At 39.1% G+C, this 18,439-nt stretch overlaps 1 protein-coding gene across 3 annotated transcripts in view; it reads right to left on the reverse strand.

Moving 5' to 3' along the window:
- LOC103180917 (protein bicaudal C homolog 1) overlaps nucleotides 1-18,439 on the reverse strand; it is a 99,051-nt gene that overhangs the window by 56,350 nt on the left and 24,262 nt on the right. The window contains exons 1-2 of one of the 3 annotated variants that reach the window (XM_007897029.2): nucleotides 8,344-8,436; nucleotides 8,043-8,089 (exon numbers count right to left, since the gene is read on the reverse strand). The exons of 1 other annotated variant lie outside the window; for it this stretch is intronic. In XM_007897029.2, the coding sequence (XP_007895220.1) occupies nucleotides 8,043-8,089; nucleotides 8,344-8,395 (99 nt within the window). In that variant the 5' untranslated portion in view covers nucleotides 8,396-8,436. Of the gene's footprint in view, nucleotides 1-8,042; nucleotides 8,090-8,343; nucleotides 8,437-18,439 lie in introns of those variants that run through there. One more of the 3 variants, XM_042336738.1, reaches the window with a different exon arrangement.

The raw sequence follows: 18,439 nt of genomic DNA on the forward strand, positions 1-18,439 counted from the left end.
ATTCAAATTGTGTAATCTCAGCCAGTGAAAGTATATCATTTCTAGTTGGCTTGTGCTCATCTGTTTTAATTAAAACAGAGGCACACTCAGTTACCCTAATATTGTATCTGTCAGTATAGACATATTGAATTCTGCATGTGTATCTTTTTTATTATTTATGCAATTCTGCATATATTCGGCAGGTTTGATTTTGGAGCAGCATAATCTTTTGTACTGTCCTGACCCCCAAGCACGCAGCACAAACAATTCACAAATCTGAGGTTTCCAAAAAGTTAATACACTTGGAGAATTTTTTTCTGAAGCAGACTTCACCAAAACAGTTGTCATGGACTCTCTTGTCTTGCCAGCTGCTATGGATACTGAGAGAGGAAAATACTCCAGAGGCAATAAAGTAAAAGAAAAAAACAGAAAGAAATTGGACTCCAGAGTCAGGGGAGCAAGAAAAAAAACAAAAGTGAAATGTCAGGAGTCTTTTTCCTGTTGCCTTTTTTCCATGATCTCGCTTGCCCCGTTTTTACCCCCATTTGCTTGCAGATTTTGCCTGTATCCTATAATACAGCATTTTCTCAACAAAATATACAGTCAATTCACTTTACAGTATATTCTGGGAAGTGCTTTGAGACGTCTCAATAACATGATAAGGCACTATATCAAATGCAAGGATTATTATTATTATAAAATGCTCCTTTTTCCTCTTGGCTTATCTCTGATGGCAACTGAAAAGAATAATAGTTGTGGTACCGCAAACCCCCATTATTGGCGCCAGAGTGAACATTGATCCTGGAGTTCTCACTGCTTTCTCTCATTCCTCACAGGAGGTTTCACAAAAGGAGAGACTGTGCAAAGATCTAATCACCCATATTTTTTCAGGGGAAGAATAAGGAATTGAGATTAGAATAGTTAGCTCCTGTGGATGAGCTACCACCACATCAGGCTTGATGGGTCAAATGGTCTCCTGCTATGTTGTTATTTCTATTATTCTATGATCATGACTAAGACATTTTGTCACTGTCATGGTGAAGGAGAGATAGAGGCAGCATCACTCAGAATCAGGTTGGTTAGGTTGCTTTGCTTGAGATGCCTGGAGCAAATGGAAGGGGTGTTTTTTGCCTGTTTTCTCTTCGCTGCCTGTTGTACTTTTTTAAAAAATCCAATGAAAATATAACAAGTAGCTGGAAGGGAAATCCACACGTCATCAGACACTGCTCAAAGAGAGACGCTTTGATATATCTTCAGTACTATCACAAGTAATTAAATACAGCAAAACCAAGAATCAACCTTCAATCCTGTAATTTTGTTAAATTATAGCTACAGCATCCAGAAATTAATATCAGTAGATGGTACCTGCTCCTATAATCATTCTTACACATGACATCCTCCTGTGGGAAAAGGAAAACTACATTTTACGTTGTCTAGGTAGATCACTCATAATCTTCTAAAACATCCAACAATTTGTGGAAAAGCTCATTTTTAGCCAGATTAAAACAATTATATTCTTCAACTTGAATCAATAGTTGGGGATCCTGGAAGGGGCAAAACTGCTTGAACGTGGAAATTTTAATTTACATCTAAAAGACACATCACAACTCTATGTATATACACAATGATGACTTAAGTACTTTTACTGTAAAATAATAAACGTTGTATTTGACATAACGTAGGAGGACGCCTCAAAGTGCTTCACATGATTTACTGTAATGTGTAATGACTGTGTATTTTGTAGGCGAATGCAACAGTCAATTGGCACGCTGTCCCACAGATAGCTGTGAAGTGAATGATCAATATCATCAGGGGATTTACTGGCCAGAACCCCAGGTGCAGCTTCCTTCTCTATTCCGTGGTGCCATGGGATCTTTAACATCTACCTGAACAGGCACCTCATCTGAAGGACAGCATATCCAACAACGCCATATACCCTCAGCACTCCATTAGAGGGTCAGTCTTGACTAGATAAGTTCAAAGTCCTAACATGGGGCTTCATTCAACAACCTTCTGACTCACAGGTAAGAATGCTACCAACAGAACCTGTTGGCACCCCAAAACTGCACATCACAAGCCAGACAAAATCCTGACCTAGAGGTGAGCATGAACACAAATCACAGTGAGTATCTCCATTGCTCAATCCTTGCTACTTCAGTGATCAATGGCTTGTGCCCAATTCAACAGCAGTTTTACATTGTTGACTCAGGTTTTCTTAGAACTAGATTGAGTTTGCTGAAACCTATTTGAACTAGGACTCTTAAAACAACTCAAGTGTAACTACAGATTGCAAGAATCCTAGCTCCACCCTCCCACAGAGTAGCAGAGTAGGCAGACCTTCAACAAAAAAACTAACAGTTGCTGTTGTGTCAAATAACCCCTTCAAATAAGTACTGGATAGATATCTGCCCAGAAATTGCATTGGATGATATAGGGATAGATGCAGGAAGATAAATAAATTCATCTTGTTCTGGGAAAGGGATTGAACTAGATCAGCCAAATGTTTTTATGTATAATTATACATTAGAATACATTAGAATGTACAGCACAGAAACAGGCCATTCGGCCCAACTAGTCTATGCCGGTGTTTATGCTCCACATGAGCCTCCTCCTGCCCTTCCTCAACTAAGCCTTCAAACATAACCTCATAAGAACACCCTTTAGGTCATAACCTACTGTCTCCCAAATAGCTTTATCAATTTCTATCTACATTATATTCAACAGGTTTTGATTAGAAAATCTTGATCAATAGCTCAGATTTCCAGCTTTGTTGTCTAACTATTGTCAGCTCAGGGAGTCTCAGATATCTTCACATTAATATTTCCTACATTCACCTGACATTGCAAGTGTTTTGGGAAACTTCAATGCACAGTTAACAAAATCTCTGAACTTTATTGAAATGGGTAATAGAATTAGGAAACATTTTCCCTTTTAATAGATGTCTATTCATTAACAGTATGTCAATAAAATTTTTAGTTTATCATCTTATTTATCAAAATACTGACAGGCATTTGAAAACATTAAAGTGACAGGGGTAATAAATATTTTTGTCCTTCATTTCTCCTCTTGAAAAGAGGTCTTTGTAGTTTTCAGTAACATATTCACAGAAGTTCCCGACAGTAAGACTATGGAATGCGATTGACTATTTCTCCTTACTATTGTAATGTCAGGCAACTTTGTGTTCTTGAACATCGTCACCCCGAAATACTTTAACAATTATTAACTGAACTGTCTGATACCATCTTCCAGCTCTGCACAATATTGCATTGAAATCAAAATAGACCGTAAACACCCTTAAAAAGGCTTCACTTAATATTACATGGAAAACTACAACAATAATTTGTATTTATACAGCATCCTTCATGCAAGTTAGAGTCTTGGAATTCTGAACAAACTGTTTCTAAATCAAGGATCCTTTAAATCAGAAATCTATTAAGATCCTCAAAGGCATTAACAGTGCATCTCTGAGTCAGTTGTGGGACAGTCAGTGTAAGACAAGCAGAAATAGCCTGTTCAGTTACTTTTCAGTTGGGACCAATCAAGGAGCAGTAGATAACCAGCAGGAGTGCAAATGGCGTTGTTCATTTCCTATGTGACCCAAAGGTGTTCAGGGAATTGTAGTGTCCCAGTTATGGCCCCAGCTGAGGTCAGCTAACTGAGCAGAAAACAAGAATTTGAACAAAATTTTTAAATAGTTTTATGAACAACATTTACAGAAAGTTAATGCAAGATTATTGTTCAGATCATCTGTCTGAAATACATTTCAATGCTAGAGAAAGGAGACTTTCCAACTTTAGTTAAATTATTGGTACCCTAATTCAGGGTAACTATCAGCCATATCTGCAGATAATAAAATCCTGTAATAATCATAATAATCCTTGCATTTGATATAGCGCTTTTCACGTCGGGAGGACGTCCCAAAGCGCTTCACAGAACACACTGTAAAGTGACTTGACTATATTTGTGGGCGAACGCGGCAGCCAATTACGCACAGCAATGTCCCACAAACAGTCGTAGATTAAAAATGACCAATTTATTATTTTTTTGGGGGGGTTTTGGAGGGATTATTATTAGGCGTGTGGAGTAAGGAAACTTGCCCAAGGTTTGGCCCTGCCTGGAATTGAACTCAGGTCTCTCGTTTGCAAAGCGAGTGCTCTAACCACCGAGCTATAGGACTCCACTGTACATCTTGTGCTTATATTTTCTTTCTTTCTTTCTTTCTTTCTTTCTTTCTTTCTTTCTTTCTTGCTTTCTTGCTTTCTTGCTTGCTTGCTTGCTTACTTACTCCTCTCGAGAAGTAATTACCACACCTAGAGTGCTCAGCATAATTACATCCTTTGCGGAAATCCATGCCCATTGTCTGAAGCAAAATTGAATCTGTTACAAAAGTTATATTCATTAGCAAATTATTTATGAAAGTTGAAATCTCTGTACTTCTGCACAAGAGTTCCTGCTAGAAAACAGCAGGAATGAGATTGGTTTTCAAGGTATAGCATCAAAATCCTTGCAGTAAGGGCAAAAAATGCAATGTCATTTCCAGATCCCAAATACCTTATTGTCAAAACAAGGAAATAGTCTTCAAGTATGCATTGGGAAATGGACTATTCACATTACTGGATTTAGGTGGAAGTAAATACTGTAATAACATATTGGGTCTCAAAATACTATACGCATATAGAATTTCCCACTATAATTAAAGACACAACAAAAACACTTCTGCAAGTAGTAAGCAGCTAAAATACTAAGTAAATTTACCCTTTTACATCCGTCAGGCTATTTCCAATCCCTTATAGCTCACCAGAGCCATCCTCAATTTTCTCTCTGCGTCTTAAAAAAATATACATATAGCTGCAGACTCTATATACCATATTAGACAGAAAGCATCTCCCCGAAGGTCAGCCAACAGAGGCAGGCTTACAGGGATCATATTCATCTCAGAATACGTTCTGACAAAAGGTTCCAACGAAAGGTCATAAACCTGAATAGTTAACTCATCTTTCTCTCTTCATAGATGCTGCCCGACCTGCTGCATGTTCCCAGCAACTTCTGTTTTTATTTTAGATTTCCAGTATCTGCAGTATTTTGCTTTTTGTTCATCTCAGAATGTGGTTTATAAATCCCATAATTCATAATTCAGCACTTCATCCATCATCCCTTCCTTCTCTCCATTTATAGTACAATTTATCTCCCAACTATTTTTTTGGCGAAGGCAGAGCAAGAAGGACTTTAAAGAGACAGTAAGGAATAGGTTATGAATCACAAAATTTCCTCATGCCATCTCCAGAAAGCCCTGTTGTTGTGGAAATCCACAGTGTTACAATGGACTGGAACCTACAGAAAGTGAATATTAAAAGTAATTAGTAATTTATTTGCGTGGTACTCAATTTTGTTTCGCTTGGGTCGTCCTCCCAACGTGAAAGGTGCTCTATAAATGTAATTTTGTTGTTGTTATTTCCTTCTCTCCTAAAGGCGCTAGTTCTTTGCTGGTGTATTTGGTCCATTATTCTTAAGGTGTCAGTCCAGACAGTGAGCATTGGCAAGTCCAGTCCTCATCTGTGCACGCCTACTTTCCAAGAAATGTTAACCTTAGCTAAACATTTGCATCCCACAGTTCTCCCATTGAGAAATAGCCTTAATGTCTCGTTCCCGGCAGACTTGGCAATGCTGAAGTAAGCAGCAGGTTGCAATTTCATTGTAATCTATTCAATAAGGCTACTTATGAAGTGGTTAAGCAGTGAGACATTCATCTCTATCAAAATCTCAAGCAGGTCAAAAGCAGCTTTGTTACAAAGTTCACATTGGAATTTCAGTACATTAAAATCTTGGATGGTGCTAAATAGGGGAATTACAATTAGATACAAATTACTGTTAAGCAGTTATCATGCTCATTTGCCCTTGAGTGATGGGAAAGTGGAAAGAAAGAATACTTAGAAGAGCCAAGTTATTTTAAGTGTGAATAGAATACATTATTAATGTAGGGATAACTTCAGGTACAGTACTCTTTACACTTGGCCTCTAATGAATACTAATAGTCAAAGTTGGAATTTAAATTGCTAATACTGAATTACAAGACAGACAGAGCATCATACTATTGGCATCTAGCTTTGAACTTTAAAAAAAACAAAACTGCTTCACAGGCAACTCTACAATTGCCACAAAGGTTAATGCAAACTGATACTTTTGTAGATTCTGGTATTAATTAATCAGCCGTACCCAGCAATCCCTATACCTTTTAAATACTGTATCTGCGGTTTCTATAGTAAATGTGCAAAATCATTAAACAAAGAGGAACGTATTCAAGCTGAACACTGGCTCTCTTAAAATTAGCCATTAAAACTAGAACTATTCCTTCAGATGATAAAGATAACTATTTTTACAGATACCAAGTACATTCTAGCCTGTCTGAAATTACTTTTAGAGATCCCAAATGAAAGGAAAACTTCCCCAATATTTAATTCAGTATGAACAAACATAACAGTTAATCTTGATTCCTCAAAATGCATTCCCACAAAATACATGATATTTATTATTTCTGAGATTATTTCCTTTGCTTCAAAGTTAATTCCATCACTTCCCAAGAAACACACATTTTACAGCACTCTTTCCTTAGTCTTTATTTAGAGTTATTGTTTTTCACTCATTCCTAAAGTCCAAAAACATTTTAAAATGTTTATTTTCATTTATTCTGCTTTAATCAAAAGAATCACAATAGGCTTAAGAACCAACTGAAAAGAGCCATGAGAAACTTTCTCAAAATGATCTTTGCTTTATCACAATGTGTTACACACTACCTGAAGGTCATTTCTTCACTGAGAAATCTAAAATACTTTCCTCTGGCCTTTGAACACTTAATTATTGCAAGCATACCCTCCGCAATGCAAGCCCTTTACAATTGCAATAAGCTGATAAAACCTTGCATTTCTCAGCTGGGTAATTCCAGAAACATTGCTTTACATATTTCCTCCCTCTCCCCAACTAACAGGCTTAGTGAACAGGTTAACATGATTGCACGTTTTCTTAAAGAGCAATGGATTTGAGGATTCGATTTTAGTTAACGCTATTTTACAGCACTTATGCCTCCACTCTCAAAAGGCAGGCAAAACTAAAACATAGTAAAAATATCACTTATGTTCTTTAAGTCAAAAGATGGAAAAACAAAGGTTGAGTTATAGTTTCAGTTGGACAGCTCAGCTCTGCTGCATTTATCAGCTTTATCCTCCAGTAAACCAAGGTAAAGGGATCGTGTCCTCCCTCCCCAATTCACCTCAGTACACAAAGATGATATGTGACAACCTTTTCTCTTGCAAGTGAAAGGTTTTTAAAGGAAATCTCAAAATAAGTAGACTACACAGGATCCACAATTCTAACTGTTACTCAAACAAGAACAATAACAAATTACACTTGAATAACGCCCTTGTCAGAAAGACAGGGCATTGAACAGTCAAGAGTTTTTTGGACCCGAGCTGGAAGCTGGGATCAGGAGGGGTAGAGTGCAGGTTGGGGGGAGGAGGATTGCTGAAGGCATGGTCGAAGAGGAAGGTCTTTAGACGGACTTGAAGAAGGCAAGAGAGGGGGTGAGGTGGAGGGTTTGCGGGGTAGAGTTCCAGAGTGTGGGATCAGAGATGCTGAATTTCTGCAAAGCCTCGTTTCTGCAGGTACCACATCAAAATAGATTAAGGAACCAACCAGAAAATAATTAGAACTGATGCAATGCATCACCTAAATTCGACTCTGTAGCTAAAACATACAATTTGAAAAAAAAATGGTAAGTTGCCCCGCAGAATGTTTTTACCTTTCAGAGTTTCCAACAGGAAGTAACAATTGTAATGCAGAAGACAAATCTAAGCATTTATACACATCGTCTTGTAAATAATTCTTGCATTAACCACTTTTCTATACAGTTACATTTGTAATTTTGAACTTTCAATTTATTTTCCGAGTTAGTTTGAAGTGAAATGTGAAACTAAAACGTCTGCCATCTGTACCAACATCCTAGCTGTACTTGTGCTGTTTGAGGTGAGTTTCCCTAGGTCAGCATATAATTTAATTCCTGAGCACGGTACCTTCTGAAAGAAGTCTTCTCCACTTTTGCCTTTTCCTTCAGCAGCAGCTGTAAAAGAAGTTTAGTCAGAGTCAAAGATACGCAATTATAGATTTAATTCTAAAAAAAATACTATTGCAGTGCAAGGAATATAGAATCAGCAAAATTGACTCTTAAAATGTGCATTTAGAAATGCCACTGGACATAACTTTGAGGAAAATATGTTCAGATTGTACGTCCCTAGCCTCTGGTACTCTCTCCCACCCTCAACCCCTCCATTTTGCCTGCTCTCTATCTGTCTTCAAGCCCACATTAAAGCCAACCTCTTGGACCACACCTATAGTCATCTCCTTCCACGCTTCCCCTTCTTGGCATCCAAGCATATCATTATAAAATGCCCTGAGACATCTTTCTACGTGAGGGGCACTATATGAATGGATGTTGTTGTTAATTATCAGCAAGAGCTGGATGTAGCATGAATCTCAATTTTTAACTTATACATTTGTGCTTAGTCCACGTACACTGTACCCAAATCTAAATTATAAGTGTTAAACCATGACCATCTATAAGTAGATTAGGGCACAGAACCTGACAGATAATACTTGACAAACGATATCTGGCATTCTGAGCACAAAGCCCACAAATAATAAAGCAACATTTATGTTTAGCTTGGGGGTGGTGTATGATGGGAACAAATAGGAAATGATCTAGAACATTGGAATGTAATACTTGGATCAACTTCTGTTTATCTGGAGCCAACTGTACCATGTTCATTTAATGTTTAACTGGATTTAAAACATGCTCCTTAAGTAAACACTTGCCATGGCAGCTCTGTGTTATCAGTATTTCAGAGAGTTCAAACAGCCTCAAAGAGAGAAGAGGTAGAAGGCACAAAGGAACTGTATGACTGCTTGGTTTGTCTGGGTGAACATGAAATGAACTGTGCCAAAATTATTTCACATACTAATCAGGGAAAGGCAAGCTGAACAGCCCGCAAGAGTTCCATCAAGCACCAGATACAAAAATATTTAATATCGGATTAGCCAGTACATCTGCTTTAAGTCTTTTACAAAGATTGTTAGTCCTTTAGGCAACAAGTCCTCAAATACCAGGATTTCATAGAAATTGCAGCAAAAGCAATCATATGCGGATGCTATCTTATTCACTGGAGCTGTACACCCTTTACCCGATTCCTTGCTTTTTCCCTGCACTTTTTATGTTGTTTCTCTTTAATTGCTAACCAACATATTCAGATTCCTGCACGTCAGAGTGAGCAATGTGGCAGAAGAGATAGTACAGGGGGTTGAAGGATTGTTGTGTGAATAAACATTTCTAAAAATAACTCAACAGAAAAGGTAAATAAAAGGCAAAATACTGCAGATGCTGGAAATCTGAAATAAAAACAAAAGTTGCTGGGACGACTCAACAGGTCAGGCAGCATCTATGGAGGAGGAAAGTGAGTTCACGTTTCAGGTTGATAACCTGAATATTCTGACGAAAGGTCATCGACCTGCAACGTTAACTCAGTTTCCTGACCTGCTGAGTCTTCCCAGTGACTTCTGTTTTCATTTCAACAGAGAAGTTCACAGTTGAAGATTTATGCCTTACTACTAGCAAAGAAACTGATTGAAAACTGAATTAGACAACTCAACAAGGAGGATTTTGTGGTTCAAGAAAGTCTAAGGAAGTTAAGCTTTTGCTCTTTGGAACAGAGTTTGCGATATGAACAGTTTAACAAAGTCAAGTTGCTTATTCAGGCAAAGGTCTTAAATGTTAGGGGCACAAGCTTAAGAATGAGAGAGGCAGAGTCAGCTTTACAGAAAGAATGGGAGTCATTCCAGAAGGCCTTGAAGCAGAAAGAATCAATGGGCTCCAAAGGTAAAGTGTTTCTGGGGAGGAGACAGAGAGATGGTGAAAAGGTGAGAGTTTTAGTAACAAAATACGATGACCTTTCCACTTCCGAAAACCTTTTATGTTCTTATTAGTTATATCCTTCAGCTAGACAATATTTTTGGTCGAGACAAATAAAGAACTGTCTTGGGAGATGACTTCACTGCTAACTAGCGAGGAGCAAGTCAAATGTGGAACATGTGGTTTTACAGGACAAATCCCCTTCCACCCTCACATGAAGCACTTCACCTTCCTGCAGCACTCAATGAGCCCTGCCAAGTTGATAGCTGATGAGAGTCAACTAAGTGAAGCAACGAAACAAGAATGTTTGGCTATCATGGAGTTTAACTCCCTGCAACTTGTCTGAGAGTCAATCAAGACTGATGCAAGTTACCAGACTTGCCAAAAAAAATGAAAATAGTATGGAATATAGTACTCAAAAGAATTGAACTTCACAAGCAATTTACAGACTGTTAATGACATTATCCCCTAAGGGTTTATTTCATGTGTTTATGTTTAATTATGAGTATCCAGCTGTGTGCAAAGGATTCACAATTTTCATTCGAAATCTTTCCAAGAGTGTCGTCAGATTTACACAGACAGAATTGTGATTCTGGCCAAATTCTGTGATTTGGATTTAAGCATGGACATCGATTCATGACAATTTAAATATAAATGTTAGCCTCGGTTAATTACTCTTGGTACAAAATTATATTGTTCGTAACTTGGTTTTTAATTATTATGGTTAATTAGCTTCTGCTAGAAAATACATGTTCGTCTAGTCACTACACTTTACAGTAAACCCAGTGAAATACCTTACGATGTTCTTATGACGTTATATCAAACGCAAAGATTATTTATTAAATACATATGCTAATACAAACAAAAAAGGATAAATATTTGACTATATAAAGATACAAGAAAGTTCACTTGTAGTCACTCTCATATCATATCATTCACCTCAAAGGCAGCAACAATTTGATGCCAATTAATCTCCGGCAGATATGATCACAGTAATGGTTGATGTGGAGGAAATGGAAATGTTACACTGTTTTGCAGTGTGCACTTGTGAGGTCTGTGCTAACAGTAGCTTGTTGGGTTAAAAGTTGAATGGGCAGCAAAACCATGCTGCACTGAATCTGAAAGTGCTCGTCAGGTACAAAATGTAGAGAAGAAGTTAAATTACTAGACTGATAAACACATCCCAATAAAATTACAGTGATTTTTTTAAAAAAAACAATCAATGAGCACTCAAAATAATTTTGTGTTATTCACACTGGAGGTACTTTAGAAGCCAAATGTGTTTGTAGTTAACATGCAAGCTAAACAATTCAGACACATGATAGAATGATGTGTTGGTGGCAATTTGTCCTTTACATTATCTAGTCCCTTCAGAATGAAGCCTAAGCTTGATTGTTCTTCTTCTGGAAGAAATGTATTGCAGTTAATAGAATCACTGCACATTTTGAGAGAACTGTACTGTATAAACATTACTGTAGGTGTTTATTTTTTCAGACTTCAGATGACAAATCCCAACAGGTCTGTCTGTTAGTTGTCAGAGATACTGAAGGACACGGGTTGCAATCTGAACTTTACCTGCTTAGTTAATGAATACCAGGTTACAATTCGTACAATGCAAAGGGAGGTGGTAATAGCTTTCATACAGCCAATATCTTTAGATAAAAGTTCTCTGTTATATTTAAATGAAAGTATTACAATATTGCCATCTTTCTGAAAGCTGTCTGCCAGGTATGAAGATGATTGGAGTCATTCATGTAATACACTGCAAACACAGACAGACATAGCTTTGTTACTTTTGACAGCATGTGTACTTAAACTTTATTAGTTGGGAATAGTGTAGGATTCATACAATGTGCATGCTGTCACTGTCAGTGAGAATGTCAGCGCTTGGCACAAGAAATACACAAGCTTTCGCCTATGACAGGGGCCGTCTGAACTACATTACTGCTTTAAGCAGAAGGCACTAGGAAGCGGAGGACTTGTTTTATATAAACTTGTTATTTAATCCTCATCTACAAAAAAACATCCTGTTCACTGTATTTCCTCTTGCAGTGGAAAAACGAATAAGGGAACAAAGGGGAATAAAAATTCAGGTTCCTTCTGTCATCAGTCATTTGTTCGGGATGTTGCGCAGTTTGTACAACCAGTTTTATATCTCGCAAGAGGATATTTCGTCTTCGGTTGTACTGCAATGTTTGCCAAGCAACAATCCATAAAATGCAGTCCGCCTTACAGAAATGTAACTGGCTTCCAAGCAGCTGATGAATATGTTTTTTNCCACCCAGACGCCCAGTCTGAAGCAGACAATATACTTCCTCAGGAGTCTGACGTGTCTGACAATGCGTCCACAACACCTCACTAGATCTTTGTAAACTAAATTCCCTTCTTCTGCCCTTCACTCCTGGACATGAAGTTTAATGGCCAATAGTTCCTCCCACCAAGCCTCTTCTGCAAGTGTTCCCTTAACATTAAATTATTGTTAAACTGCTTAGAATTTTGGATTTTCTAGTGGGATTTTAATACCACTATATTAGTATATTTTCCCCTCTATTACAGCTTTGAGTTTGCGGATAAACCTTGGCAAAAAAGCACATTGTAAATTAGTTGTTAACCTGTGTCAAGCTGCCCTGTAATGCAAAGATCAAAGCATGTGCCCCAAGAATGACATTAATACAACAAAAGTTCAAAACGACCATTATATTTCAGTCAGATTGGGCATCTATCAATTCCCCTCAATAAAAAATCATCAGTTCTAGGAAAAGCCACAAGATGGAGCAATTCAGATCTTTGGAAGGAAGATGCTGGCAAGCTCAGTTATGCCTTCTTGGGAGTTGTTTCTTCCACACAATTTGCACAGCAGTTGTGTAGCAATCTGTACCTCACACCAAATGAGATGGGAACAACAACAACAACTTGGATTTATATAGTGCCCTCCACGCCGGACGGCTCTCAGAGCGCTTCACAGTAACGGATCCCGGGGCCGAGCCAGGGGGAGGGGGAAGAAGGTGACCAAAGGCGCAGTCGAAAAGAAAGGTCTTCAGCTGAGACCTGAAAATAGGAAGAGAGGGGGCGAGGCGAAGGGAGAGGAAGGGAGTTCCAGAGCCTCGGGGCGTAGTGGCTGAAGGCACGGATGCCGATGGTGGAGCGGAGGATTCGGGGGACAAGGAGGAGGCCAGTCCTGGTTGAGTGAAGGCAACGGGCACTGTTGTGAGGAGAGAGGAGGTCAGAGAGGTAGGGGGGATGCAGAGGAGTGGAGTTTGGAGAGTTTTAGGGGCAGGTCGGGTAGGTAGAGGAGGTGAGAACCGTGCGATTGAAGATGTTGACAAGAGCCAAAGAATATGGCTTTCGTTTTTGTCAACATTAAGCTGAAGGAAATTTGCGCTCATCCAGCTCCTGAGGTCTGACAGGCAGGCTGACAGAACATCAGGGGACTGGGGATCGCAAAGTGAGGTGGAAAAATAGAGTTGGGTGTCATCCGCATACATGTGGAAGTGTACCCTATGTCTGAAGATGACATCCCCAAGAGGGAACATATAGATTAGGAAGAGGAGGGCGCCAAGGATGGATCCTTGGGAAACCCCACATTTGACCTGGTGAGAGTGGGAGGAAAAGCCATTTGTGCAGATGTACTGCTGGCGGTTTATGAAGTAGAACTCGAACCAGGCGAGTGCGGTCTCACTGAGGTGGATGATGGAGGAAAGGTGGTGGAGGAGGATGGCATGATCGACTGTCGAAAGTGGCGGAGAGGTCCAGGAAGACAAGGAGGCAGAGGGAGCCCTGGTCACAGATAGAGAGGATGTCGTTTGAGACTTTCACAAGCAGTCTCGGTACTGTGGTCAGGGCGGAAAACGGACTGGAGGGGTTCAAAGAGGGAGTGGCGGAGAGCAGTTTTGAGGGGGGCAGGGACTGATCCAGAGGAGAGGCACTGATTGATAACATCAGCCAGTAGTGGGCAGAGGAGGGGGAGCTGGGTGACCAGCAAGTTGGTGGGGAGTGGGTCAAGGCAGCAGATGGTGGGTTTCATTGAAGTGATAGTGGGTGAGAGGGAGGAAGGAGAGATGGGGAAGAAGGAATGTAGGATGGGGGTCATGGTAGGAGCTAATGATGAGGAGGGTGAGGGGGACGGAGAGGGGTTGATAGTGGGTGACAAGAGGCAGGAGGATGAGGCTGCCTGGAACATAATTAAAATCAAAACCTCACATTCAAACTCCAAATATGTAGACTACAACAGTGGAGAATCCATAACATTCTGATGGATTTCACCAAATTATATGGTGGACTGAGAAATGGTAGATAAATTGGATTGTAATTTGAATATGTTTATAATAACTAGAACATGAAACGTCTGCAGAATGAATGGTGTCTATTTGCAATGGTGGAAAAATAGAAAAACTGAAGTGTAAAAGTGTCTTTTCACTGAAAATATCCAGGCGGCTACGTGAAAGTCAGCAACCAAGTTCCAAGATGAACTCATCAGCATTTGAAGTAAAATCAAATTCACTGGCAAAAGCACATTTGGAATACAATGAGGAACTTTGGGCCATCAAAAATATACTAACAAACTGGACTGAAAAACAGAAAAATAAAAAATAAAGTTTTTGAAATGGCCATGCCAAACCCAGACTGAAACCCTGTGAAGATGTTCAGGCGAAACACAAATGAATCACCAAAGTTTTCAAGAGCAGAATTCCAGTTGTGTACAACAGAAGCATGAAGATCCCCAGAAAAGGATCAGCCACACCAAACAAACACACTGCCCACTGTGGATTAAGACAGAACTATAAAGGTAATCTATAATGAGAGTTAATAGCAGCTTCATTAACAGTGCAGAAACAAGGGCGACAGGATAAGATAAGAGGGATCACATTTCTTAGGGAGTGAATGGACATACAGATGTGCAAATTTATATTACATTTTCCATCTGCTGAAGTGTGCTCCTTCACCATTAAAAATAACAAAATTATTTTTCATTATGGCACGAGTACATATTTCAAAGTTTAAAATGGTTGATTAAACAAACACAAAAATAACAAATAATTTTGTTTAAAAACACATTCTTTTTAAATGTGGTTTCTTTGTATTATTATAACAGGGTTGCCTCTTTCATAATTGTTTGATCAAATGCTCTGAGACGTCACCCCTGGAAGCAGTTGTTATTTTAGTAAAGTCACCACATGGCAAGATCATCTCAATTCAATGGATAAACCAGCAGAATTTTCAAGTATAATTTATTATGCAGATTCCTTTTGCATTTTAGAGTTTTAGTAACACTTCAATAGGAAGAGGTGTGGGGGTGAAAACTTTCCCTCTTCTCTCAAACTCCTGATTTCATTATCAGTGAGCCAACCGAGGATCAACACCTAGTCTAAGGTCAGTGATACAGATTTAGAGGATGCTTCAAAGTGTCCTCAGGCCATGAAGAAGTGGCTAGTCCTGTTATGTGGACTTCAAGGATAATATAAGCTGTTGTTAAAAAGTCTGCTGTTGTTTACTACCCAGTTACAGAAACTAGTAGTTATAAATGGGCTCCCAACGCCAACTGTAAAATAATTTGTGTTTGTTGGGAAGTGGGGGTTGGGGGGCAGGAAATGGCCATTTCCAAAATGTGAATGTATGCTTCAATTGTGGAGTCCTATAGCGAATTGATTAGAGCACTCATCTCGCAAGTGAGAGGACCTGGGTTTGATTCCTGTGCAGGGTGAAACTTTAGGCTAGTTTCCTTACTCCACACGCTTGTTTACCTAACACTAAGTAGGAACATGGTTGTAAATTGATTGGTGGATCACTTTCTGGGGGTAATAATCCCTTAAAAAAAAGTCACTTAATCCACGACTGCTTGTGGGACACTGCTGTGTGCAAATTGGCTGCCGCTGCCGTGAAGTGCTTTGAGACATTTCAACTATGTGATAAGGCACTATATCAAATGCAAGGATTCATATAATTAGTTATTGTTGTACTATCGTACTGTAAATTCCTCCTTCAGAAAACCTCCCTTTTACCTACACCATCCCATCCTCCCCTCACCTCCCAAACCATCTGTCTGAAAATGTTTTGAAATGTCTTCCTACACGAAAGATCCTTATATAAGTACAGTTTGTTGTTGTTACATATAGATTTATTGCATTTTCATACAAATAGCAAAGGACAGAATGCTGACATTAAGGCAACACTAGCTGGAACATACGTATAGTCTTTAGCTCTGAAGAAAGCTTGTGTTCCAATTACTCCAAATTAATTTGTACCAACCTCACCCAAGATGTTTTCCTGTGATATTGCAGTGAAACATGAACCCACAACGCACAAAACATGTCTGCAATTATCTAAAAAGCCCTGGAACTAAAAAATATAGGATTAAAATAATAAAACATTCATGTTGTATTCTGCATTTGACAACACTTAAAACCAGCGAGTCCCCATCACTGCATTACCTTCTCAGCGGGGATCTGAAAATCCATTCATTTAATAATGTAAAATTGGTTCACTTTAACATTGAACAATTGAGATACCTGAGGGTTATTTCAATACCAATGGGAAATACATCAGTGTCATGAAAGTGAAGTGGATTTTTCTCCTCTAGATGTTATAATGCACTTTCCTCTTTAGTCATTATGAAAACTCAGACAGTTTCCTTTTCTTTCCTTCCTTGTCTGTGAGCTGTCTCCTTTCCACTTAAAATGATCCTTTTTTGCGGTTGACACACTGCCTCTGGCAATGACCTTTTCCTGACCAGCACTGATGAATTCTTTAATGGAATGAAAGAACTACAGCTCCCATGCTGCACTTGTTTCCTAGGCTAATTACAGCTCATTTTCCTGAGAATAATACAAATAGCACTTTTCACGGCGGGAGGACGTCTAAGTAAAAGTCCAAATGCAGCTCCAAATAATATGTGTCTGAAGGGCTTGATCGATGGGATCGCTGATTACAACAAATTACATTTGTATTGCGCCTTTCACGTCGGGAGGACGTCCCAAGGCACTGGTCAGTCAATGATTTGGACCTGAGCTGGGGGTTGGGATCAGGAGAAGTGGAGGGAAGGGAGAGTAGAGGTAGGAAGGTGACTGAAGGCGCGTTCAAAGAGGAGGGACTTCAGACGAGCTTCGAAGGAGGCTAGGGATGGAGCGAAATGAAAGGACTGTGGGATGGAGTTCCAAAGGGTGGTTGCAGAAAGGCTGAAGGACCGACAGACAGAGATAATGCTAGAAAAGCCACCAGTTACAGATTTGATACATACCATCTTTATACAACCCTGGCTTTTTTCGCAACAATTGTTCAATAGCACATCAAAACTATGCATCGGCTCTCTTGTGCAGTACAACTATCAATTATTTCTATGTTTTATGACCTCCAAGAGCAAGAACACAGTGAAAAATTACAACAGCATTCCCGGGGTGGGGGGTGGAGATAACAGATCAATGATCTACAGAATTATTTCAAAGAATTTAGAGGACATGAAGCTGCTTCTCAAATAGAATAGAAATCAAAGTATATGACTTATTAGCTTCATGTTCATGAATAAAGATAGACATCTGGCAGTGTCACTGTGTTGGACAGTAACTCGAGCGTTAGAAAAAAACAAGAAAATCAAGTTTGGGAGCAGTCCAATAAATGTGGTTTGAAAGGAAGTAAACAAAGATGGTGCCTGTTCATCTATCTGTTGACACCAAAATATGTTGACCACCCACCCAACTCCCTCCTACACATGCACATTTCTCAGTCAACTGCCGAGGGTGACGCGGAAAGGGGAAATGGGGAAAACTTGATGAATGAGCAAGTAAGCAACGTATACAGCTTTTTCCATCTCTATTCCACAAAATACTGGAGGATAAAAGAAAACTGAGAATATTTCAATTTTGCCAAGAGACAAAAATATACTGATCTATAAATAACCAAACTGCCCTCTCCTTCCTAGACTAGCACCTGGTTTACAATTTAGTTACCAGAATATAAATCTAGATGATACATTTTTCTCTGAGGGTAAAACTCAACTGTCGATAAACTAATGTTCCATTTACAGTAAAGAATTTTCCCTCTTGTAAGTGTTCCTAAGACTGTTGATGCAATTCCAGGTCAAACCCACTCAACAGCAATTAATGTACCTTGCTCCTCTCCCAATAACATTACATAAATGTCAGTGGCAGACTGCAGTTCTGGCCCAGTGTCCACATGAAGTTACATCATCTTCTTTATTCGGCCAACTGTGATTAAATGGAAAGTCTCAGTACAGCTCTAAGTTATAGTTCTGAAGTGGCTCTTGGATGTGACTTTTATCCTCTCTAAGATAATTTTTGCCATCAGGTTAAAATTCTTTCTGCATTGCATCCTTTTTTTAAAGTGGGTGTCATTCACAGCACACTGAAGGTAGAAAAGCTTCCTCATTGAATCAAAGCAAAGCAAACCACACACTGGAATTATCAATCTGAGTAAAACACATAACGTAATCCATAAGTGTACTTCTACCTCAACATGAGGGGCTGCAGCAATAAGAGAAATATCTGAGGAATATAT

The sequence above is a fragment of the Callorhinchus milii genome, unplaced genomic scaffold (assembly GCF_018977255.1).
Source record: "Callorhinchus milii isolate IMCB2004 unplaced genomic scaffold, IMCB_Cmil_1.0 Scaffold7, whole genome shotgun sequence".
NCBI classification, from domain to species: Eukaryota; Metazoa; Chordata; class Chondrichthyes; order Chimaeriformes; family Callorhinchidae; genus Callorhinchus; species Callorhinchus milii.